Source organism: Lutjanus erythropterus, chromosome 22, assembly GCF_056507025.1.
Source record: "Lutjanus erythropterus isolate fLutEry1 chromosome 22, fLutEry1.hap2, whole genome shotgun sequence".
NCBI lineage: Eukaryota > Metazoa > Chordata > Actinopteri > Lutjaniformes > Lutjanidae > Lutjanus > Lutjanus erythropterus.
In genome coordinates, this window is record NC_139338.1 from 24,978,063 (window position 1) to 25,004,486 (window position 26,424).

The following is a 26,424-nucleotide window of genomic DNA, read 5'->3' on the forward strand; positions in this document are numbered from 1 at the left end:
GTACAAATTATTGGATAAAAAGTACATTTTTTTTAGATAAAAAGTCGAAATCTGTATCTGTCTGTATCCCTATAATTATGGCATCTTAACTCAAAACTCGACTCTTAACTCGACTTTTTGTCATTTAATTTAATTTTCTCACTCAAAGTTGCTTAAAAAGTGAACTTAACCTCATGCATTTTGATGGTAACTTTGTCAAACATTTCGAAACCCTTTTCGGAGGAAATATCGCTGCTCTTGGGATGCTTCTGCAGAAACCTCTGGTTTGCCGAGTTAGATTGAAAAAAATAACATGTTGGACCAAGTTTCTGATGTTTAAAAAACCACTGAATGTGTTAGAGCAGTAGAAATCATTTGTTTCCTGGTGTTTTCTGTCATTAAACTGGACCCACACACACAGAGCCTGGAGCTGAACATACGTGGGACAGCCCCCATCCGCATACCTCAACGCAAAAAAGCCCCGTGGAAAGACACGACGCGCTCACTGATACGCTGCTGGGCCGGTTAGTGGGCCTGGACTGGAAACATCCTCCATCCACGACTGCAAAAAAAAAAAAAAACAGCCCTCACTCATTCAACTCACTCCTTCACATCACACTCAGCGAGCTGCCACTGAAGATGACTGCAAAAAACAGACACAAGAACAACTCGAGCGAGAAGAGCCAAGCCGCATCCAGCCAAGATGATGCGTCGAAGAAAAGCCCAAAAAGCAGCACCAGTAACGGGGTGAGTGGCCCCGCGCCACAGGGGCCAAAGTCAGGGAGCTGCCTCGGGCTCGTCGCCACCGCAGTGTTTTATATCGCGTTGATAGGCGCCGCAGGGTTCGCCGCTTTTCATTTGCAGCAAGTAGTGGAGGAAATGCGGCAGATGAGCGCAAAGAGCGAGGAGAGCGCACGGCAAAACGCAGAGCTGGGCACGAAAATGGAGAGCGTCGTTCAGCAGGTAGGTAGAAAATCACATGAATCAATGAGGACAAGTAGTTTGAATGACTGCAAACTTTTTCAGGAATCACAAAAGACATGCAAATCACATATAAGCACTACATGTCATCGATTTTGTTAGAGATGACTTTGTTTCCAATTACATAACCGTCCATATAGTTGTTGTACTGTGTGTACTGATGGGGGGTTGGGCAGGTTTGGTGAAGCACAGTGATGGATGAACTCCATGCACTTTTTCATTGAACAGAAGTCCAAAAAGTAGAAATAAAAGTTTCAGATCCGGTGAAAACGAAGAATTTTTCATGTTTTCAGTCAAATTTTATTTTAGTTTTTCATGATTTCTTTTGTTTGAGAACAACAGATAAAGCTGCACCAGGCAGATAAGGATGAGTTCACACTTTTTTAAGAGCACAAACTGGAGTAACATCTAATAATGTCAGCCTCTTTTGCCGGAATCTAAATTGTTAAAGACTTGAAGAAGATTTGTAAATGCACTGTAAAAATTATGGAGGAATTTAGTGGGATCAACTTACCATTTCTAATTAACCTACAAGTTTTATTTATCTAACTTAATTAAACTTAAAACTTCTACTATTTATGTTCAGAACACCCCAGAACTTAGAAACATGAGTTCTTCTAACTTGAAATCTTTTGACTTGAAATGATGATTTGAATGAACATACTGTACAAAGTTCAATCAACTCATTAAATTCCGTTTCTCTAAAAAATTCTGAGTTGAATGAACATACTTTATTGAGTTCAATCAACTCTTTAAGTTAAGTTTCTAAAGAAACATGATCAGTGTGTCAATACTTCCCAGCATGCATTGTTTGAAAGTTAAAACTCCCTCGACACCCTTCTTTTTTATAGGTCAAAGAATATGATGGAAACTGGCTGAGAGTCTCTAATACACTGACTAGTTTTTTTTTCTTTTTTAATCACTACAAAGTTCAATCAACTTGTCTTTTAAAATTCAGTAAAGTTAAAAATTACATTTTTTTGTTGGCTTATATAAGTGGTTTCTGTTTCTATTGTCTGAAACAATAAATCAATTAAATAAATGATCTGCGATTATTATTTTTTTCTATCAATTAATCAATTACTCAGCTATTCGTTGCAGATGTACTGTGTATAACCAGTCTAATTACACTCATGACATAGTACACCTGCACTGACTTCAGTTATGTGATGACTCAACTCTACTCATGCAAATTTACAGGTAAAACGTGTTTGGTTGTGTTAATTTACTTTGGGTATGAACTCACTATAAAATAGTACTTACAGCTTAAATAATAGTATTATTGAGGAATAATAATAGGATTGTAAATAATAATCAACTTGTTGACATACCACAGCCATTTTTAATCTATTTTCTGGATCTTTCTTGTTCTGAACTAAGAAATTCAAACCCTATTACATGTCATAAATTTATTTTTTTGTGCAGATTAATTTCAGAAAGGCTCTTTTTTAGTGCAGTAGTACCCTTTTGAAATACAGATAAAGTGAGTAAATGAACCTTGAGGTAAAATATTTAACTGATTGTGCAACAAAATGTTTTGTTAATTTGCCAAAATATGTAAAATATGTTGATTTAGTTTAATATTGTAAAGTTAAGGGGCAAATGAATAAACTGAGACAGACATTAAGTTCACACTCAACCTTTGTGAGAGTGGTTTACAGGAGTTTTACGAAATAATGGCAACTAAAGATCCACTTAAAAGCCTTATCCAGAGTTTGTAATCACATGTCATGGTCTTCCTCAGTCAATGGGAGTGTCTCAGTGTAATAAATCTAACTCTGTCCTAACTGGAACAACTTGGTCGATTGTGGTGGTGAAGAATATTTTTCAAACTGCAAAACTGAGGTTGAGTTGCGCTTTTGTTGAGAACTGTTGAACCGTAATAACATCTTAATAGTCAAGTCAACTAAAAGATTATTACAGCCTGATGTAACATAATAATGTCTCAAAGGGCAGAATTTAAAAATAAAACAATAATGAACAACATTTGCAAAAATTTACATTTGTCAAACAGAAAAACTACATCTAAAATATCATGACAAAATGTTAAAAATCTTTTAAAAATTATGAAAGTTTTGGTAAAATACAACAATATGCAAAGTGCACATAAAACTGCAGACGCAACACTTTGGTTTTTGCCCCCAAGACTTCTTCTGTGCACACAAAAGGTTTATTTCTCTCAATTTTTTTTCACAAATAATGTGAAAATCCATTTCAGTGAGCACAGGGACACCCTCCTCCAGGGAACAAAAGTGGCCTGGGACAAACTGATTAAATCTCAGCCTCTAACTGTGCAAACAGATGAACGGAGTCCTCGCACGAAGTCTGATGAAGGCACAGTGGTGCTGAAACATCTGTTTGCACAACAATCAAAGGCTGTGAATTAATCTGTGCGCTCCAATCTCCTTTTTGTTTCCTGTCAGTTTGATGTCTTCAAGGTGAGGAACACCCGATTCAGCTGCATTTTGCTGGAAAACATGCGTCCGGGGGACGGATTATCTCGGCAAAAAAGTGCCAGCTTACACAGATTTGTGACCAAAATTTTAGAGGAATAAACTTTTGTGTTGTAGGAGTTTAATTTTATCCTCTCTTCTGTTTCCTGACAAAATCCTGTGTGACACTGGAGCTATTTTACATTAATTGACAGACACCTGTGTGTAAACTCTTGATCCCCTCACCCGCCTTTGAGAAGCTTTCTTGAACCTTCATGTGAATTCAGTTCAGACACCTCAAACACAGTCAGAGGCATTGAAAGGATTCCAACTGGGAACTCAGAAATTCTTAAAATGGAACGCACCATTAGTACAGGAAACAGCAAAAGAGTAATTTGACCGAGGTTCCAAAAGTGACGGGGCAGGAATACAATGCACAAGTGTTCGATCACAGCGTGTTAAAATGGATGAACTTGCACACTGATGATGTTTTCCTGTTTTGTTGCACAGGTGGAGTCTCTGAGGAGTAATGTGGACGGGCTGGAGTCAGCACTGGGCATCACACGGGTGGAGCTGGAGGGCGCCATCGCCAGGATGAAGAGGGGTGAGGTGGAGACGAGGAGGGTGGAGGAAGCCCTCCAGAAGCTCCAGAATGATCTACTCAGGGACCTTTCAGCGGGCATCAGCGAGGTGAAGGAGGCCCGCGAGAAGGACTTCTCCTCTTTGGAGAAGACTGTGGAGGAGCGTCTGGCCGAGGTGAGTCAGTCCATTACGGCCAGCGTGGCGGAGTTCACCGAAGCTCAGGGCGAGACGCAGAGCCAGCTGGCTGATCTCAAGACCCGTCTGGGCGACATGGAAGACCCCACACTCCTCAAACAGGAGCTGTCTGCCATCGTCGATACTGTAGCAGAGATCAAAAGCGCCAAAGAGTCCTCTGACACCTCTGCCAACGCACTCAGGGAACAGATAGGTGCGGTGAGGACAGAGCTCCAGACTCGCAACCAGGAAGTCGCCTCGATGTCTCAGGAAGTCGAAACGGTGAGGTCAATGGTTCAGGAGACTGTCAGTAGTCTGAGGCAGTCACTGTCCACAGCTGAGGCCAACGTCCAGAATCTGCAGGACAAAAGCGAGACACTGGAGAGCAGCGTGGAGCAGGCGGCTGAGGTTGCTCGTAACGTGGAGAAACAGGCAAACGAAGCATTCGCTCAGGCCATGAAAAAATCAGACGACCTGGAAGCCAGAGTTAAAGCTTCAGAGGAGAGCGGTGACTCACTGTCGGCATCTTTATTAGACATCACCAGCAAGGTGGAGTCACTGCTCACCAAATACGACACCCATGAGAGCACCCTGGCTGCACAGGATCAGGCTGTGCAGAAGGTCAAAACTAGCTTGCTGCAGGAGGTAGAGGCACTGAAAAGCAGTGTGGATGAGCAGATGAAGGACTTGGAGAGGAGGCTGGGGGACGGCGGCGGCGGTGCAGATCCAGAGCAGCTGCAGACCTTAAAAAGCGTGGTAGATGGCCTGGAAGCCAAAGCGGCCAAGCTGGAAGGCCACGATCAGGCGATTGCTGCTCTCCAGAAAGCTCTGCAGGAGACCACACGGACACTGGCGGGCTTATCCAAAGACGCCAAGAAGAAAAAGTAGTTTGAGTCAGCAGTGTGACATCAGGATACCAAAACAAAAAGGACAATAATGATTCCCAAAGGGCGACCACATCCCACTTCCTGTTTTCATGAAGAATTACTTCTCAAACTTGATGGTTGATGTTGCACATTTTAGTAGAAAAGTAGCCGATGTGAGATACCTGGTGAGGAGATAGAGAGAGGGGGCAGAGCTGGACTGCTGATCTGTGAATTCAAATCCACACTCATTCTGCACTGTGGTTTCTTTTTTTTCTAATATTTTGTTTTGTTTAGTTTTTTTTTTTTTACATTTTACATGCCAATGCTGTTTTTTTTTGGAAACCAACCAAATGCAATAATAAGCTCCTTTTGAGCACTCCTTTGTTTACTCACTACGTTTTTTGTTTTTTTGTTTGTTTTTCTAACAAGAATAAAAACTCTTGTTGACCCAAAACATCTGTAAAGAATTATTTCTTGATTTGAAGTTATGATCATGGGTGATACATTGATCGTATGGGTGGGAATGTAAATTTATACTTATTGATTTACCGAAAGGGCTGCTAAAATCATGTTAAAACCCAAGTAGGCATTCCTTTTAAATTGCATAATCCACTTTCCTATGAGGTTTGAATACAACAAATAATGCTGAATTTATGAACAAACCCTCTAACATGACACTCAGTTGAACAATCCAAAGTTCTGAACCTTTTGGAACCTCATCTTTTTCCTTTCCTGTTTCCTACACTTACGCTATGTACTAAGTTTGTCTATGTTAAAAGGAAAACCAAATTTTGGAGATGATTAAAATATTTTGCTGGGTGACCTTTAAAAGCGACGTATAAAGCTTCTAGTCACATCTTAAGTTAGCTAATGTTACAAAAACACGAGCTAACTAGCTACCCAATGTACATCAATCATTAGCTAGCTAGTTATATGTTATATTATAATGTTAAGATGTTGCTGCTGTGCATATAAAAGCAACATTTATAGTCACATCTTAAGTTAGCTATTGTGAGCAAAACGGTGGCTAAGTAGATAGCTAACAAATGATGCAGATTAGCCAGTTATCTAGTGTTTTGCTTACATTAGCTATCACAGCAAAACATTAACTAACTATCCAGCAAACAACGGATGTAGATTGGCTAGCTAGCCATTTTCTCATTACTTCAACATTAGCTAACTTAAGATGTGATCACCTTTACAAAGGGCAACCGGCTTCAGTGTGGAAAAATAAGGGACACTCTGCCAGCAGCCACAGGCACGAGGACACAAATCAAACAGGGGGGCTGGAAATGATTCTCCACCTCACAAAAACTGAATACCACGGGCTGATCTCTTTCATGTGCAGAAAGCAGAGACAGATTACATGTAATTTTCTTCCTCCAGGTGTTCTGCAGAAAGATGCTTCCTTGTTTCTCATGTCAACATGACATTTTTATGCAAAGCAACGTACTGTAGCTCTGTGTGTCTAAGACAAATCCCCCCTCAGGTACAATATAGTTTACTCTATTCCTTGTTAAACACCTGAGGCTGCAGTCGTGTGGCCTCTTAAACAAAACACCTCAGAGTTATCTGTTTTGCTGGGAGGCATTTGGATGCCAACAAACCCCTGTAGGAACCTAGAGGCCCAATGGATACAAGGAACTCCTGCTACAGTTTTGTAAACAAACAGGAATTTCAAGTCTTGAAACACTGGCTGAGTAAAGGTGAGGAAGGTTTGTTTGGGGGTAAAAAGCAATGTACCATCATTTACCATTCATCTGAAGCTTCATCAGTCAACTAATGTGGCTGCAAGATTTTCTTCATAAAATAACATCACAATTAGTAGTTTTTCAATAAGTGTGCTTACATGCACACTAGTATCCTATTCAGGAGTGCGAGAAACCTGGTTAATCTTATGCCTGAACACCAGTATCAAGGTTTCTGATCATCTGGGTGCGGTTGTATCTCGATCTCTCATCATCTCAACCACTCGGTTCAAACAAATAATGATCAGGAACCAGGATAAGGTGTTTACCTGCCCCTTATCCAGGTTAAACCAGGATATGTTTACACAAAACATGCACAGCATAAGCAGCATACTCCTGCTGAAAGCTAAAATTTTGAAAATTTTCAAAAATCAAGGCAGTAAAAGTGACAAATCAACGATTTTTGAGGGGATTATTTATGTGCCAGTAACAGCAGTAGTTGTTTCCTTCTTTTTCCAGTCTGCTAGTTTCGTATTTTCTGTACAGCCATGAGAACTGTTTATTTAACTCTCTGCAAAAACTCAAATAAGTATATTTCCCACTATTCCCGTACACTAAGGTGTCAAAAGTATCAATTCTTTTTCAATACCACAGGTTTAAAATGTATAATATTTGTTAATTATAGTATTATAGCACATTCAAGACCTCATTTCAGTTCAGTCTTTATTGTCCTGCCTGTATTTGGTTTGCAGCAAAACACAGTGTTCAGTCACTTTTTCTGTACCAGCACTGTGTGCTGTTGAATAAAAAAAGAAACAGAGACAATTATCCTATTTTGTGTGCCTCGAACTTTTTTCCATTTTTGCCTTGTTGCCATGTAACAAAGTTTAAAACTCTGGTACCATGGCAACTCGAGCCCATAGTGATGCCTTCAAAAAATGACCATATTAATGCAGAAATATTACAAATGTCTACAGATCCTCCTCCACATTTCCACAGCCTGTGAAACGCCACACACACCCAAGAAAAACTGAGGCCCAATCCCAATGTCAACTCTCACAAATTCACAGACCGTGAGGCGGGTTTGTTAAGTCTGTGAGCACTGAGGGCCGTCCCACTGTCAAATCGCCAAGTCCATGAAGGCTGTCTTGCAGCCTTTTAAGCACACTTTCCATAAGACTCTGCCTGAGTTCATACTGCTGTGACGTTAAAAACGTTTAAGGTCTGTAGATGACGGCACTCTGATTTTTTTCTGTATTCTATATGCAAAGTCTTTTTATTCTACCTATTTTTAAAGCCTTTTTTTTTTTCAGTTCTTTTAAGTGATTTTTACATTTGCCACCTGTAAAAATATGTAGCCTTTATATGAATACAAAAAAGTTTAACTAAAATCATAACCATCTGTGGTGTGGTGCCTTATCCTTTAAATTTTAACTTCAGGGAAAATAGAGAATTTAATAGTTGCAGCTCCAAAAACATTTATTTAGGGGCCAAAAATGGCTCTTTTGATGGTTGCAGACCCCTGATCTAGGGGTTAGGGTGACCAGACTATCAAAGTTTGGTAGACAAAGTTTTCATGTTTATTTAATTAAAAAAGGTTTATTTCAGGCAGTAGTGTGACAGTCGACCAGATGTAATTAGAAGAAAACTTTGATGCGTCTCCTCTTGTCTGAGTTTGTCGCTCATGTCGGTCTGTGCATCTCTCCAATATCAGTTATATCAGTTATTTCACTGACCTGTTTACTTGTAACACTTAAATCTCCCTCTACAGCAGTGAGGTTAGCTAATGTCTGTCTGAGCTCAGCGATCTCCTGCTCTCTCTTCGTCAGATCCTCTGCCAGTCGTCCTATCCGCAGAGTCAGGTCTGACAGCTGAGGCTCGAACGCGCCAAAGTCCCTCTTGATGGCAGAAACTTTGGGTTTGAGGTCACTGGCGAAGGTCACCGTTCTGATCAGACGAGCTCTGCCGCTCTCCAGCTCCCTCATGCGCTCAGAGATCTGTTTGTCGGCCGCGGTGAGTTCGGGGACGCGTCTGCGGAGCTGCTCTATGGTCTGGCTGTTGCGTTCGGACGCAGCGCGGAGGTTCGAGACCCGGTCGATGCTGCCGGCCAGCACGTCCCCGATGCGTTTGACCATGCTGTGCTCCACCTGAGCAGTCTTGTCCTCCAGCTCGCCCACCTGAGTCAGCAGAGACTCCAGCTCGGACTTCAGGCCGTCCATCCTGCGCACGTCTGTCCTCACTGACGCCACCTACAGGAGGAATACAGAAGAACAGAGGCTGAGAAACACATTTAAAAATGGCTACAGGAAAAGTTAATAAAAAATAAGGGTTTCACATTCCTAATTGAATTAATCCTCCTGTGTTTAATATATTTGATAATAATGGTTGTGTAATACCATATCCCGTAATATTTTCTGAGACTGTGAAAATATCACACCACTGCAGCCTGGGCAAGTTCAGTTCTCGGTAAAAGTGATCAAAGGTGGCACTGGCAACAGGACAAAACAATCTGTCCTACCTTATTGACAAAGTCCTTTGTGATGGCTGAGGTGCGTTCTTCGATCTGTCCCACGGCGTCTCTCAGCATGGTCAGGCTGGCGTGAAGCTGAGCTCGTTTCTCGGTCAGTCCGGAGGCCCACTCCTTCAGCTGGCTCACGTCCTGCTCAAAACCCTCCAGCTGAGGCTGCAGAGACCCCCGCTGAGCCCCCAGACCCTCCAGCATGGGCTGGACGCTCTCGCACTGAAACGGGACACACAGTACATGGATTGATAGAAACAACAGCTGTGTGTTTGTGCGTTCAGGCCATAATCATTTACATAATTTTACTTTATGAAAAACACACAAGAGAAAGATTAAATACGAGAACAAAACAGATTTGTACAAATAATCTTTAATAAAAAAGGTGATTTTACTAAATAGGCTCAGTGATGAAATGTTTGCCTTGCTGTCAACAGGTGAAGTGTAACAGTCAAAGATTTATTAAACATCTACAGAAGCTTTTCAGTACCAAATCTAGATCTAGATGTACCAGGTCATTTAGGGCTGCAAATAACAATTATTTTTATTATAAATGGACCCTTTCTAAGTCCCACCCCTTTTTGCCCGGTGCTACAATAACAGTTCAGCATGCTTGCTAATCAGGCAGCACCTCTTCCTGTTTCCTGTATGTGATATTTCTCTCCCAGGATGGCATAGGCATGTCCTGCCCTCTTCTGCCTCTGATTGGCTGACCCTGATATTCTTACCATGACCTTAATCAGTCAGACTCCTCATGCCTAAACCTACCCAATAACCTACCAAATCCAAACTGACAAAGACAACAAGCATTAGCCAATCAGAGTCAGAGTAGGGCTTGTAACGACACAAGGTGGTGCAATCAAATTGCTTGTTTTTCCCTTAACAATGATCCAACACTCAGAACTAGAAAATGTTTGGAATTTTTGCAAGAAAAATGACTTTTTGACAATTACTCAAGTCTCAAAATAATTGCCACATATTTTTCTGTTGATCAGCTAAGTGATTGATCGACTTATCGTTTCAGCTCCAAGTAGTTACATCTGGGAATGCTGGCACAGACAGCACATGGGAGAAGTCAGAAGTCAGAAGTCAGGACTTTCTGGCACAAACCTGTTTGTCAGAAAGCTTTCTGTCAGAAAGGCTTTAAAAAGACAGAAGTCCCCACCAGGAGCAGGTTGTGGTGAATGAATGGGCTGAATACAAGACGTCCAACCAGGAAACTGGGGTTGGACTCTCATATGAAACTTATTGACTTATTATCTGTTAACTTAGTTAACTTATTAGCTTCAATTTAAAACAATTATTTCTTCTGTTGCAGTTTGGGTCTTGGTTTGGTTTGATCGGGATCTGGGTTAAAATATATTGTTAAAGCTATAATATTGAATATTTCTGCAGTGAAATGGCAAAAACACTAGATGTCATATAAGGGCTGCACAATTAATCACAATATAGTTGCAGTTAAACAGTATGGAAAGACAACAACTCCCATGATGCCATGAGAATTTACATATTGTGCTTTAAACCACGTGTTAGAAAGGCTTTCTGGCAGAAAACCTTAAAGGCTAACTTCTTCCATGTGTGCACAGATATTGCTACACATTGCAACTGTGTCAGTGCAGAGAATAAAGGCGCATGATTTATACAACTAATGAAGAAGCCTAAATGCATCACTCCACATGAAACGAATATTAAAATACATTCTTGACTGTACCTGTGTAAAACAGTGCATGTAGCTGATACCAGAGTTGTTGTTTTATGCAATTTTCTGACATTAAACTGAGGTAAACAAACTGAAAAACATTAATACTGAACTTTAACAGCCTTTGACAGCAAACAGTAAGACAGGGACACTCCTTTCCCTTCGCTGACTCAAAACAATGACATCATTCAGTGAGGTCATCATAAAGAGACTGAGTTGTCTCATCATCTTTTCCCCACAAAACCTCCTCCTCATCGTCTTTCCATGGTTCTTCCTCCTCTTCTTCTTCTTCTAGAGTGTCTGAGTCTGTTTGGCTGTCGACCCGGTTTTCCCTGAGCACCATGGTGAGTTCACGGACCGCCTCTTTAACCACGGACAGCTCATTCTTCATCTTTAGGATGCTGTTTTGAGCCTGCAGGGTGTCCAGCTCCTGTCTTATATTTAGGATTTCAGTGAGAGCTTTCAGCATGCTGTCCTCTGTCCCAAACACCTGTAGCGTCACCTCCTCCAGACGTTTCTCCGCCCCGCTCAGGTCCGCGCCCAGCTTCAGGATGGAGCGCACCGCCTCCTCCACCTGAGGCAGCTGCTCCTCACACTCCTGCGCCCGAGGAATGAGATCATGCAGCTGAGAGTTGAGCTCCACCTCCTTCTTGCTCAGACTGCTGATCTGCGTCTCCAGGTTTTGGATCTGCTTGGTGTTCCAGTCCAGCTGCCCCTGCGCCCGCTTGGCATCATCCTCCTCTGCGTGCTCCATCGCTCTGGCGTTCCTCTTCGTGCTGTCCTCCAGCTCCTCCAACCTCTCCGCCAGCGACCGGGCCCTCCGCTCGGCCTCGTTCACCCGCTCCGTGGCTCCGGCGTGAGCCTGCCGGGACTCGCCCTTGAGGGCGGACAGGTCGGAGTTGATGGCGGCCAAGCGCTCCTGCCACGTCTCCGTCACGTTGAGGAAGTGGGCGTTGACGGTCTGCAGGTCACGGGAGGCGGAGTTCTCGTCGGCCTGCATCTCCATGACAGCAGTGTGCAGAGTGGAGATGTCCTCCTGGAGTCGTGTCACCAAGGAGACGGTGGAGAGCGCTTCCTGTAGGTCGTCCTCAGAGGCAGCCAGCTGCAGCCGCAACACAAAACAGGAGGGCTGTTTCTGTGGGAGCTCTACGGTCCTCAGTATTCATATTTAATAAAATACAGTACAGAGCATGCATACAGGAAGGCTTTTTACACAGTAGAGATGAACTGCAAAGAGAGAGTGATGTGTTCAAAGACTAGTATGAACACTAGGGGATGCAAGAAAGACAATGTGTCCTCAGATGAATAAATAAATCAAATTTATGCATGCAGAGAACTTTATATAATATCATATAAGGCAGTGGTTCCCAGCTGTTTTGAATTGTATTATAGTTTAAGTCTGCAGGTTGGCAAGGTTGCCTGTTTTTGAGCTGTGAGAGGTGATTTTTCCACCTCAGGTTGTTCCATGTGCATGATTCTTACAGGGGTGAATAGGTACGACTATCCAGAATATCATGATAAAAGCAAAGATACAAGAAAAATCACAGCTAACATACAGTTTCCAGGTTTAGAACCAGTCATTCACCCACTGTATTCATTCCACACTTCACAAAATCAAATTATAACTATCTACCCATATTTACACAATGAATTTAGTCTTTTTTAACCTGTATTTTATATTTGTATTTGATTATCATCAGTTGTAGTGTCTAGAGCTGCAACTAACAATTATTTTCAGAGTTGATTATTTTCTCAATCTATTCATTGTTGTTCACATCTTCAAATGTCTTGTTTTACTCACAACCTAAACATATTCAGTTTAATGTCAGAGAGGAGTAAAGAAACCAGATTATAGTCACATTTAAGAAGCTGAAATCAGGGAATTTCGACTGTTTTCTTTAAAAAAAATTACTCAAACTGATTAATCAATTTACTAAATAGTTGACTGTTAATTAAATAATCCATTAATAATTGATTAAGCAGTTAATCGTTGCGGCTCTATCATCACTTAAAACGTGTGTCACAGCCTACATCTATGGCCTGGTGCTTTTTCTTCTAAATTTTGATGGTGGCTCGTCTCCTTGAGTCTCCATACAGACATCTTTTTTTTTTTCTTTTGGCCAGAATTGGTTAGTAAAGGTTGTAACGATACCAGACATCAATATCTCCAAATCTGGACACATACAACCAAAACTGTCTGCACGACTGGATACTAATTCTTAATTGATCATGTTTTGGTGAACTGACCCTTTAAAGTTCCACCCCTCAAAGCAGCTGTTCTAGTATAAATCAAACGCACCTTCTTAGAAACTTTCAGGACTTCTTCCTCCATGTCGAACAGACTTTTAGTCTTTCCGTGCAGAACCTTGTACTTTTCTTCAATTTCGGAAAACCTCTCATTCTGTTGCAGCACCATCCTGAAACCAGGAGAGACATAGATAGCTTAGCAGAGGACAATCAAACAAAAACTTTTTATAAAGTTATTACAAATATGTTTTAACGTACCAGCTCAGCGCCCCGCATACCGCAAGCGTCAGCACACACAAAACACTTCTAATATCCAAACTCGAAGACGTTTTATTTGCAGGTTCCGTCTTCACTTTTGGTGCTTCATCTTTGCAGTTTGCAGCCGACGTTTCGGACACTTCATCACCTTGTTTCGGAGACTTCTTCCTCTGCTTTACTTCAGTAGGCATTTTTAGCACACTGGTTAACTTTTACTGTGAAGGAATTCAACGGGCCTAACAGCAAAAACGTCTCACCGGCTATTCGTTGCTTTTCAAAGTAAAATATAACACTTCTTTCACAGATAACTGCATAATGTAGGGTGCTAAAATGACACAGAAAGTATAATTAACGGCTCGGTTTTGAGGATTTTACCGCTACAACAATCATTATCCTTTACCCAGTTCCTTGGAAAAAGTGCCGCCTTCAAGTGCTCCTCGGAAACTCGTACATACATTTACTAATAGTAGAATAGCTCAGTTAAAACACCTAAACGCTATCTATAACAAACATTGGATAAATATTTTATCTTTAACCTCAAGTGCCACAATAGTTTGGGACGACACGACAATTTTCTATCGCGGTTTCCAATTTGTTTGAACCTCAATCTTAACGCTTATAGTTCCGACAGCGAAGGAAGCCCCCTAAACGCCGCAGTCAGCCACGTAAGCGGCTGCCAGGATTTGTCCTGATTTGGCCTGAAGATGGCCAAATACTGGATTAATGATGTCTTTCAAGCAGAGCTGAAACAATGACTCGATTAATTGATCAGAAAAAAAAACAGTTAGCAAGCGTTTTGATAGTTGATTAATCTTCCAGACGATTTACTAAGCAAAGTTTGTTCAACATCTCACCGGTTGTCATGGTAACCATGGTAACTAGGGTACCTATTTCAGATGAACAGTTCCCAAATCAACGAAAAAAAAAAAGTGTTATACCAACATCTTCACTTCCCAAAACCCTAATAAAATATTCTTAACTTTATTATAACTGTTATGATGTCCCAACTTAAACGTTTCTACCTGTAATAGTAGCAAACTTACTAACTAGCTAATGGTAGTGTTCGCTAATAGTAGCTACAGTTAGCTCATTTTTTGTGCTTTTACTTTACATATTTACCTTATTTTACAAATTAATCTTGTTTTATGAATTTTCCATTTTCTTTATTTCATTATTGAATTAATATGTACTTTAAAAAACTATCATTAATTATTTGGCAATATTATTTTTAAAAACGTTCACGATAATGAAGCATATTGAAATTAAAAATTTAATTGGTAGTGATGGATATTTTTTGCTATTTTTCTTCTACACTAAACAATGAATCAATGAATCAAACACACGTTTATGTGAAGCACAGGCACCAAATGACCAGGCAAAAGAGCTTAAGCACAAGCCATTTATTCGGCATGTTTCCAAAAACATTTTGAGTGTCAAAATATGTCAAAACTTGATTATCAGTAGCTTTCTATACATAGTAATCCAAAGCCCTATACAACATTGTATGTAGCAGTTCTCAGCCTACTGAACAGTTTTATTTAATGGGTGGGTTCCAGCTATCTTGTCTTCCAGGATGTGTCAGCCATGCACATTATACCAGCTACTATTCTTTTAGGTAACAATTAACAATATTCAACGACAGACGACAATCTGACAAAGATCAACAAAATACAAAAGGTCTTAACATGGACGTATCATCAACTTAAAAGCAAAGGTTCAACTGCAATACAGTACATTCAAGCAAAAGCTGCCACGTGCAATTTCTGACAAATTATGTGCAAAAAAAAAAAAAAAAAAAAAAAAAAAGGGTAACTAGAGAGAGAACTCCACAATATGAGGGCGTGTTGATCAGAGATCTTTGGACTAAGGCATAGAGTGATGGAGTAAACACACGTTTGGTCAAATGTCACTTTGCCCTCTTTTAGTGTTTTCATATGTAACATCTCAAGCCAAACTCCTGAGAAGCATAAACAGTACAGAAAATGCTCAGTAATATAATCATCCTGTTCCCAATCAGGGCTTTGAAGACTCTAGTCCCTTAAAACTCTGCACAAATAAATATCTGGAGTAACATTTTTTAGCATTATTGCAAGCTTTATCTGAAAGTTAAAGCACAAGCTGTACTTATTCCATACCAGAACCAAGAACCGATATCAAGCTGTTGCATTTAAAGGCCAAATCCAAAATCACCGTGTAGCACCTCCTGTAGGGCTACTTACGCCCATCTCAGTTATATCTGACAGAATTAAAGACCTTGGCAGTATGTTACAGCAACAAATAATGAACTCTAACGGGATTGTCTGCATTATTTAACCAGACATGTTGTTGTACGGTGGGACCTGAAAGCTACAGTAGAGGTCCCACCTCGTCAGCAAATTCTACCCTTCAAGAACTTCAAATTAAAAAACCAAAGGGGTCAACTTAGAAAGTCACAACAGACGTGTTCCAGCAGAAAGCAGCTACATATTCAAACCAACACATCATCAAAAGGCACCCCTCTAAAGTCAGTTGACCATATTTTGATCACATATTAAAGTGTCTAATTCCAAGCAAAAGGATTAAGAGAGAAAAAGATAAAGAAAATGACACATAGTGCAACTGACCGACGTCAAGCAGAGTCATTCTAGTGCTATTAAAGTCGACTGCATATCTGCCGTTTTTAAAGGCATGGACGCAGACGAGAAGACTGATACCACTCTCATGTCTCTCCATTAAATATGAAGCTAAAATGGTTAGCTTAGTGTAGCATAAAGACTGGAAATAGAGGGAAACAAACAGGTAGCCTGGCTCTATCCAAATGTATCTAAACAGTCCATCCTAAAAGACAAAGTTTTTACTCTTTTTGGTCTTGTGTCACTATCAGTGGTAGGCCGGCTGTTTTCAGTCAAGCTGCAGCTTCATATTAAACAGACAGCTGCTTTTATAACCCATATTTATGTTGTGTTAGGTATTTACATTTTTGTAAAGTGGCGACCTCTAGTGGCTGGAGTAATTATAACAGGAGCAGTATAAAGTGAGAAAGTTCACATATGAGGGAGTCAAATACTGGACTATCACCCAGGAGACTGGGTTTCCTGTGTAAAACCAAGTCAGCGTTGACTTATTTCAAGTTTTAAGTTACGTTCGTACCTTACATCACTTATGTTACGTGTCTTAAGTAATCTAACACAGGGGTTCTCAACCTTTTGTAACTTAAACTCCACTTCTGATTTTTTAAAAATTCTGAGGACCACCTTCCAAAAAACAATTTTGTGTCACTGCATCAGCTAACATGTTTGTCACCTGATAATGTGCTGCTGAAAGTGTGCCTTAAAAATACATTTGTTTTTAATTTTAATCTAACCATTTAGCAGTAACACTGCCTCCGTGGACCAATAGACGGTCCAGTGGTTGAGAATGGCTGATGTCATACACTTAAATTTAACCGAAATCATGATCTTTTCCTAAACCTAACCTAACTTCACTGAGTAGTTTTAGTGCCTAAGCCTAACCAAACTGCGACTGTTTCGCTACATTAATCACGTTTAACATAATGACTGATGTATTTAAAGGCTCACTTATGACTCACCAGAAGTTTGTCGTGTCTGTATCTACACAGACCCTTCCTTCTGCCTGTATTTCTTTATTTTCTTGCTTATTTTGCTGTGCTCGGGATGTTTTCACATCTCAAAATAGGAGTATTTTCCGCCCTGGGAATGAGACTCAACAATCAACTAACTTTCTTTCTGGGGCGTTTACAAACGGCTCGGAAAAATCCAACTGATTATATCTTTAAGGTCCGCTATGTCGGTCTCTGGTACTTTCCAGCTGTTGTTTTGGCGATCACTGGCAAACAACCGGCTCTGTCGTTTCAGTGTGAGGACATGTGGGAATGGACAAACATGAAAGTGGTATCAACATATACTTCCCAAAACCTTTCCTTCTTGATAGCTCCTTAGGCCTCATTCCATCTTGTCCTTTTGTGACAACAGATGCACGGCCTTGGAAAATAAAGAAAAAATAATTGCAAGAAAATGAAGCTTATGTGCTATAGAGACCAATTCCAATTCATAAAACTATATATATCTGGTCCCCCAGGGCCTCTTAATCAGGTTTTGGTCCTGTCTGTGGAAGAAGAGCAAACATAAGTGCACTTTGGGGACAGAAAGGACACTTTCAAACCTTTGGGAATGTGCAAAAACAAAAGCACAGTATGACACTGCAGAGCGCACGTGATGAGCGATAACCTATTAAAAACTGACTTTAGTTTTTTTTTTTTTTTAACTTCATAAACTAAACGAATGAAAAAGCAAATCCCCTCTTCATTACACCACAAACCTTCTCAGACTGCTACATACAGCATTTCTAAAGATTCAAACCCCCAGACCTCAAAGCAATAAAGTGATAAACTGCAAACTAAATATTCTTCATAACTGAACTATACACATAGATCTCCCTTCAAGATGCCTGCGGGGGAACAATAACTCCACTGAAAATATTGTGCGTCGGCCATCTTGATTCTCTTGTATATACACTATCTAATAAAAAACTAGATATAGATGTATACAGGGTTATTCTGATGCTGTCACGGAGCAGCTTTGTCCGCAGCACTGACTGATCCTTCTCCTTCTTTCACTCCCCAGATGAGTGCCCGCCACTCGCTGGGAAACTTATCTGACTTTGATAAACAGAGGACGACTATGAGGGCGATGAATCCGAGGAGACGCAACATGACTCAGGAGCTGTAGTGATCCTGGAAAAAAAAGAAAATACATTACTGAATTTATGTTTATCAGACAAGATGTTTTTGTGATCTTTGTTCAAGCGCGTTTTTTCTTGACCGACCTGAATTGTGTTAACTACGCCGCTCGCCATGACGGAGAGTTTCCCCGCGACGGAGCGCACTCCCAGTTTGAGCTGTGACATGTCAGGAGCGCTGGGCAGCACGTTGCTCAGACTGTACGAACTCGCTGTGGGTACAAAATAAACACAGAGAGTCAAACAGACGGAGAACAATGAGCTTCATGCAGGCAATGAGTTAACACTTAATGTTAAATGATTGTTTTTGCCGAGGCAGCGATGGTGCAGCCGTCTCTTACTGGTCTGTTTCTTTGGCTCATCAAAAAGGTCGGCTGAACTTATAGCGGAGCTCCCAGCAAATCTGTCCAGTTGTGTTCGGGCCTCGTACTAAAAAACAGAAATACAGACAGATTTGTACTCTGATTACATGGTTTATCATAATCACTGTAGGAATGTTTTAGGAAATCAGTATGGAAAAATATATGTTATTAAATGAATTGAATTGAATTCTCAGTTATTAAAATGTAATTATCATCTGTTATCTGACAGCCAGTCAGCTGCAGAATGTTTTACTGATGGTGCAGCAGGTGTAAACAGGACTTTCTATCATTTCTATAAATCAGTCTTTCAACTGTGTAAACAGATTATTTTTGGAATGGCCCATTTTTAATTGATAGCGCCTCCTGTTGCTACAGTGCTGCTGTTCTCCCTCTGTCAGGGTCTGTTCAGGTCAAATACAGTTTGGATCAATCAGGTCTGATTATCCTCACGTCCCCTTCTGACCTGTTCATATATGTCGGGAGGATTTCCAGGGTTCATTTCAGCTCAGGTCCAAAAGTAAAAACCTTGAGTGCGGTCCAGAGGACATATTCCCAGAGACTGGGTCGTGACCAAAAGGGATGAATTGTGGGAGATTTAATTTGGGCTTCCAAATAAATGGATGAAAATCTGCAAACTGAAGATTTATATTCACAGCACATCTCTTATAAAGCATTTAAAATTAAAAATATCTACAAAAAAAACATGCAAGATATAAGTCAAGCCCACTCATACACAACACAGTATATGAAGTGTGAACAACGTGCAGAAGGCATTGTGTACCTCAGAGTTATCTCGTTTTCCAAAGTACATGTCAGAGGAGATGGCTTTCACATCTCCAAACTTCTTCCGAGCTTCTCCCGTGTCTGTGATTGGTTCTGGTTTTCTTCTGGCGGTGGGCCTAAAAACAAACGACGATTACAAATAAAAACAATTATCATACCATAAAAGAGACACGGTGCACAAAAGCAGTTTTCCTTACAACACCTGAACACATCAGATAAATTCATTCATTTCTTTAAGGCTACAGCTACCTGTCATCCACTGATGGTATAGTGGAGGTTAAGAAAAAGTCCGGTTCTGGTTTCCTGCTCTCCTTCATCCAGCCTCCTCCCTCGCCTCTGTCGTCCCACCGCGAGGAGAAACTGTCTGAGGTTTCTGTTTGATCCTCAAACCGGGACATCATCCTGAAGAAAGAAGATGATCAGAATCATGTCAGGTGAAAACAAATCTGTGCTGGATTGAAATGTGTGAAAAGGGAATTAACTTGCATTAAAATTCAAATTCAAAGTGCTCTGCTGCCATGACCATATTCTGATAAAGTATTACCAAACCAGTGTGAGTTAACTCACAATATATTCAGAAAAAACTGAAACCAGTTTGAATTGTGTGTGCACGTACATTATGTGTAAACTGGCAATGAACACACACACAAATAGAGCTGCAACCATAAATCAATTAATGAATTAGTTATCAACTATTAATCACCAACTATTTTAATAACCAATTAATCAGTTTGAGTGAGTTTTTTAAAGACGAAAAGTCAAAATTCTCTAATTTCAGCTTCTCAACTGTGAATATTTTCTGGTTTCTTTAGTCCTCTATAAACTGAATATCTTTAGGTTGTGGGCAAAACAAGACATTTGAGAAACACTGACATTTTTTACCATTTTATAGATCAAACAACTGATCAAGAAGTTGAGAAAATAATTCAAAGATGACTGAAAATTATCATTACAGCACTACACAGACAATGAAGTTAATAAACTACTCAAAAATAAAAATATCTATAACAATAGTAGGGATGCAACTAACAATTGTTTTCATTATGCATTACTTTGTTGATTGTTTTTGCGATTAATTGATTAATACTTTCCTAGACGTCACAGTTACGTTTTTAAATTGCTTATTTTAATCCAATCAACACTCAAAACTTATAAACTCTTAATTTACTTTCATAAATGACAAAGAAAAGCAACAAATCCTCATATTGAAGAAGCTGGAATGTTTCATTTTTGCTTGAAAAATTAGTAAAGCGAGAAATTGATTAAAAGATAAAATAAATGCTAACTTATTTTCTTTTGGATGAATTGAGTAATCGTTGTAGCTTCCAGTAATAAAATAAAAATAAATACTGTACAAAAATACACTTTTTTCAATTATCTGACCTCGAGCTGAAGGACCCTTCATCATCATCGTCCTCAGCGAACCGTCGTCCTTTGGTGGACTTTGTCGCCCGTGGATTGTCCTGCTGGATGATGTGCATGTCGGACGTCACAGAGTGAGACACTCCACTGCAGAGAAGAGTAGAAAACAGAGCGATAATGAGGCAGAGGTATGAAAACTTAATTTTTAAATGATGACTAGTGTTCGTCTCTTCGTCATCATCGCCGTACCTCCTGATGCCCAGACCCATGCCCAGCCTCTCAGCTTGCGCTTTCTTCTTCTCGTCTAATCCCTTCAGCTTCTGCTCCTCCTTCTTCCTCTGCTGCTCCAGATCCTTGTAGGCCAGTCGCAGGGACGGAGCGCTGGGGAGGAGAAAGGCAGGTGAAGAAGACTGGAAAACACAAAATATAATAAAGAAAGCTAAAAAAAAGTAGAGACATACATGGATTCCTCAGACTGAATGTTCTTCGTGGCAGCAGCCGTTCCTTCTTCTTTCTCTCTGAGTTTATCGGCAGCCTGAGCTTTCTTCTCCACCTCTGAGAAACTCTTGCTGCTGACCTTCTGAGCGCCCAGACCACCCTTCTTAGAGGCCAGCTGGAAGCAGACACAGTTTACAAAACACACTGTGAATGCAAAGTCTGTGAACGCACGCACTTACAATAATACCCAGCCAGAAGATCAGAATGAAACGATGAAGACTTACTGTTTTCTTGGCAGCAGCTGGTTTCTTCTTCAGAAGAGAGGAGACCTCTGCAGAGATCGAAGGACAGTAAAATTACATCTCCTGCAGTTCAAAGTCTTTAAATAAGTTAATTTAATCATAAACATGAATTGTACAAACCAACCTGCATTTGCTTTTGGAGAAACACTCAGCATCTCCACACTGGGACCCTCCTCTAGATTACCTGAAAAGGTTGAACACACATGTGACAAACCATCAGTGAAATTTAGCAATTAGTTACATTTACTGTTTACTTATTTCTCTTAAAAGTAATTTAAGTACTTAACCTATTACTACATATAGAAGTCATTATTTAACAGGAAAAGTAACTTTTATGTTATTTTTAAATATCTGCTCCATTCTCTAATTAATTCACACACAATTATATTATTGTAGCGTTGCTGTGGCAGTGAGGGATCCTTGTACCCTTAACCACTGATAGGAGTTATTGATACTTCCCACCACCAGAGGGGAGCAATGACCAGCGTTCTAACTGTAAGCAACACTTGGTTAGACTGTAGCTTCCCCTGTCCTGCATGTTTTAGATGTTTCCCATGTTCACTGTGAGCAAGAAACTGGCATCGTTATCGAATCACAGGTGAAACAAAACAGTAATCCAGCTGAAATCATGGAGAAAAATACGGAAAAAAAACACAAAAACAGCCGACTAAATACTGTCAGTATCAAAAGGAATATGTTTTAATGGGATTTACCTCAACGCTGATGGTGCAGTGCTTTATATTTTTTACCAAGAAAGTTTGAGATTGTCAGGGTGCTTGGCTGAAAGAATATTTCATAGTGGGGTATATTATTAAAAGTCTGAGAACCACTGGGTTAGACAGTAGGATGTGGTAAAGGAAGACCCACATGATGAACCCCATTAAAATGTGTCTTATACCACCATATCATCTGCAACTGTTCACTATTGAGTCCATTTCAATTTCAGTAACAGTAATTGTGTTAAATAATTTGAAAAAGTATTTAATTACTGTACTTTCAAAAGTAGTGGAACTATAGTAACATTACAAGCCACATAAATAGAATTGAGCTAAATTGACTAGTGCATGTTTGTATTTTTGTTCAGGAGAAACACTGATTACCGTTTGTGTCTTCCTCTTTCTCTGATGTGGACGAGCTGAGGCTCATTTTAGCCATGTTCAGATTTTCAGGAACAGTCTGGAAAAACATTTAACACAAACACAGTAACACATATTAGATATCCAACAAGCAGATACATGGATAAAATCACACCTCGGAAAAAAGCGAGCACTCTCCTTTACCTGTGAGTGCAGACTGAAGAAATCCACCTGCTTGTCGTCTGGCGATGTTGGGGTGAGAGGACCCTGACTGTCGAGCCACAGCTGTAAACAAGAAGAGCAGGAAAACAGATACAGATATCTGTGCACTTCAGGGGTGATAAGAAAAGAGGTAGTACGCAGGAAGCCAAAGTTTGTAACTGTGGGGTGTTTTAAGACCGTAAAAGACACATGTGTGCATTACCTCCGTGCCGTGGCGTCTGGTGGCTTGTGTGGCTAAAGTCTTTATCTTCTCTCTGTACAGCTGAGCAGATCGGCTGTTGTACTTGGCGTTGGCAGCGCTGGCAGTGCAGCCATGTTGACTGAAAAATCCAATCTGCCGCAGGAAGGTCAGAACAGATACAGGAGAGCAGACAGGAAGAATTACGTTATATGACATGTGACACACAATGCTTGGATGTTAATCTGTTGATAGCGAGCAGAAGTTCTTCCTTCAGGTACTGACCGCACTGGCATTTCCTCCCACTTGCATACATCTTAGCTGAAACCACGACCAGTTAAAATCCAGCTCAGTGGACCTGCGTGGCACAACAATGACAGGATTTCAACAAACCTTGAATTTTTACATCATGGGTACATTAAGAAGGAACTTAATGGAGTTTACTGACTGACTCGGTCGACCTGATTTCCTCGGGTCGATTGTTCCAGAGCCTCAGGGCCGAGCCCACGGAACAAACAAAAGACCTCCCCCCCGAGGATCTCGAGGTACTAAGACTGGTCAGGGTGATATCAGGGACAACAAAGACATGGCTATAGGGTAAGGTGGCGTCCATGAAAACTCAGGAATTTATTGCTTCAATTCACTACATTTACCTTCAACGATAAGAGAGCATCCACGTGTAAAGTGCCGAATTTCCCTTTAAAGCTTTTACAGGTACAAAATGCATCTCAGGTTCCAAAATAAATCTCTCCCTAAATCTTTTTCTGTGCTTTGACAAAGCACAGAGATCACATTACTCCAGTGTTGACCTCAGCTGAACGTCCGCAGAGCTCAGATTAAAATGAAGATAGAACGGCTATCTTCACCCGTAAACTTTGGAATAATTTACCTTTCACTATTTGTTTGGTCTTAACTGATGTTTTATTTATTTATTGATACCAATATCGATAACAATACTTAGGGACAATCTTATTGATACTCCTTGCCATAATTTGGTGCAAAGAATAAAGACATGGCATGAAAAATGTGAAAAGAATTACTTTTTTGCAGAAATAAGTGAAACTGTTTCCTGAGATATTGCATTTAGGATTCAAAGGCTTTATTGTCAAATGCAGGAACAAACAAGTTAACAATGCAATGAAACTCTTAGTTTGCTATATCGCTTTACGTGGTGCCATAAATTATTCTATTTATAAATATGCTAGAATATAAGTTTGAAAAATTAAGAAAGAAGAAAGGATAAGAATGAGATGATGTGCTAAAAAAAGAGTTAATGTATGTGCAGTATAAAGCAGTTAAAAACAATATAACAGTTTGTGCAAGAAGATGTTTGAGGCACTTGTGCTTAAACAGTGTAAAAGTCGGTGCAAAAAGAGACACAAGAAAGAACAGAGACAAAGCTGTATTAAGTCCTCTGTTTGGTTGTGTGTGGGTGGGAGGAGGTCAGGGGCAGCGGCTCCCTGCATTTTCATTAAATTTAGTGCACCGAGCGAACACGTTTGAACATTTTGCCCAGTGAGCAGTTTATGTAGCGTTACATAAATACTGATAGCCGATATCGTTTGTCCAGGAGCTTATTAATATTTCAGTACTGACAGTCAGGAACTCATACTTGTTCAGTAGCGGTTCTCAATAACATACCTATAAATAAACGCTTACTTACCTGATAAAGGACAGGTGCACCCCGAGAGACCTGTGTGTCCCAGAGCAGTCTATACACAGGAAGACACCGTACGTGATGCTGGCCCAGCTGGGGTTTTTAGCTGAGCAGTCAAAGCAAACCTGAGAAGGACGAGGGCACAGGAGACACATACAAATGAAGATGGAGCTCAGAATAGAAACTTTTTTTTCCAAGTACAAAATGATGCAACTCAATAATAATGCAAGTGAACAAAGTAAACGTAACAAAACAAATTTCCAGGGGACAGTGTACAGTACAGTTTTTGGTCTTGCTTGGTTTTATTTTCAAATTTTCACAGATAAATAAATCTTTAGAAAAATAATTTTAGATTCTTTCATTTAATTGCCATTACATTTATTGAAAGTTGAAACCAAACAAAACATTCTCTAACCATTAACTAAGTGAAATCAATCAGAGAGTAGTCTTTAGGTATGGTTGCAGTTGCAAAATAAATTATTTTCCCACAAAATACAGACATATTTTAACAAAACAGGAAAGACATGAGTTTTCATTCACGATCATAAGTTCAAAATCAATAAAAGAGACGTGGAAGCAAACAATGTGAAATGTGTTTGTTAGATTAAAACTGTTCCTGAAGGTCTGAAGTGCACGTTGCTTGTGAAATTAGCTGACAGAATGCAGCAGATTCAAACAGCTGTTAGTAAAAATGGGTTGAATTTCGCAATGAAATTAACTCTTTCTGGTGAAGCAAAAAGCACACTTCCTTTGTTCTTATCATTCAGGATGTATGCACTACTGTCCTACACTCTAACATGTGGAACAAAGGCCTTGAAGAAGCTTAAAGCAAACGAAAGTTTATGCTAAACAAACACGGCTAATGTCAGCTGTCAAAAGGCAAGCTAGCTAAGCTGTCAGTTGGCTAACGTTGCGTCTGAGGTCGTGTCCAGAACGGAACCGCAGATCCGCGAACGATCTCGCGAGAGTGATCATATTACCTCAAATCGTGATATTTTCCTAGCCCTTATAAGTGTTTTGTGTCCCTAGACTCAAGTATATTTTAACTACAGCGTCGTCACGTTATTAAACATGATTACTTTGTTCAAAAGGCACACTGGAAAAACAATGCATACAAATCTCGCGAGAGTTTCACAAACCAAGAGTTCCCTTCTAAATGCGACTTGCGTCTGGTTACTGTTCACAAGTTTTCTGACAGATTTTTCTCCTGCAAATGTTACCAGGCCACAAATGTTTTTCTTTTAACACAAACCGATCGTTTTTCAACATTATACGTATCAGCTAATTGTTCAATGAAGCCGGGAGGTTAAAGCTAGCCTTGGCGTTTCTCAAAGTGCGACGTGTCAGATGTTTAACTTCCTTGTTAAAGACAGCAGATAAACCGTCAGCCGTTTAAAATTCTCACCTTGTTTGTAGGAATGGAGCGGAGCCGTTTAAAAATGGCTGAAATGTCCTGCTTGGTGGGCTCTGACATTGTTCTGTCTGTTGGTGATACCTGTGGTTAAAGAAGTGACATGAAAAACAGGTTTTCCTCAACAATATCCGAATGCGACACGTCAGTGGGAGCAAATCATAGTCTGTCTCTGATTGGATAAAAATTACCCGTGGTTATGTTATTGTAGCGAGGGATGCTGGGTAATGTAGTTTACATTTACGTTCGAAGCTCCAGCTGTGTTTTTATTAATTTAGTCCATTTATTTATACATTTTATTGTTTATTAGGTGGTATATAATGCTATTTTATCTTTTTAATATTATTAATTATACATATCTTCTGTTTTAGTATTTCATCCTGTGCTCTTGACCTTTTGTTTACTTTTTATCCACTTTTGAGAGTTTTAAACTTATTAACTGATTTTTTATTTATTTGCCTTATCTTGCCTC

General features: G+C 40.1%; 3 protein-coding genes across 4 annotated transcripts; 1 reads left to right on the plus strand and 2 right to left on the minus strand.

Moving 5' to 3' along the window:
• The first annotated feature begins 552 nt into the window (after positions 1 to 552).
• On the plus strand, positions 553 to 5,468 carry ckap4 (cytoskeleton associated protein 4). The gene is made up of 2 exons (XM_084711295.1): positions 553 to 942; positions 3,903 to 5,468. Exons 1-2 carry the CDS (start codon positions 619 to 621, stop codon positions 5,034 to 5,036), a joined length of 1,458 nt encoding a protein of 485 aa, XP_084567421.1. The 5' UTR covers positions 553 to 618; the 3' UTR covers positions 5,037 to 5,468.
• Positions 5,469 to 6,167: 699 nt separating this feature from the next.
• On the minus strand, positions 6,168 to 14,108 carry ikbip (IKBKB interacting protein). Of its 2 annotated transcripts, XM_084711196.1 has the most exons (4): positions 13,425 to 14,037; positions 13,219 to 13,336; positions 9,221 to 9,442; positions 6,168 to 8,951 (listed from the first exon to the last, which is right to left on the minus strand). In XM_084711196.1, exons 1-4 carry the CDS (start codon positions 13,613 to 13,615, stop codon positions 8,385 to 8,387), a joined length of 1,098 nt encoding a protein of 365 aa, XP_084567322.1. In that variant the 5' UTR covers positions 13,616 to 14,037; the 3' UTR covers positions 6,168 to 8,384. The 2 variants fall into 2 exon arrangements, with proteins under 2 accessions (XP_084567322.1, XP_084567323.1); XM_084711197.1 differs by lacking the exons at positions 6,168 to 8,951; positions 9,221 to 9,442 and adding an exon at positions 10,673 to 12,021 and having other exon boundaries at positions 13,425 to 14,108.
• Positions 14,109 to 17,280: 3,172 nt separating this feature from the next.
• arfgap3 (ADP-ribosylation factor GTPase activating protein 3) lies at positions 17,281 to 26,115 on the minus strand. Its single transcript, XM_084710966.1, has 16 exons — positions 25,947 to 26,115; positions 24,548 to 24,666; positions 23,170 to 23,242; positions 22,909 to 23,040; positions 22,689 to 22,769; positions 22,509 to 22,584; positions 21,533 to 21,592; positions 21,391 to 21,437; positions 21,130 to 21,281; positions 20,918 to 21,049; positions 20,690 to 20,815; positions 19,556 to 19,708; positions 19,305 to 19,422; positions 18,503 to 18,590; positions 18,249 to 18,373; positions 17,281 to 18,156 (listed from the first exon to the last, which is right to left on the minus strand). The coding sequence occupies exons 1-16, from the start codon at positions 26,013 to 26,015 to the stop codon at positions 18,139 to 18,141; spliced, it is 1,569 nt and encodes a 522-aa protein (XP_084567092.1). The 5' UTR covers positions 26,016 to 26,115; the 3' UTR covers positions 17,281 to 18,138.
• Between the last annotated feature and the right edge of the window lie 309 nt (positions 26,116 to 26,424).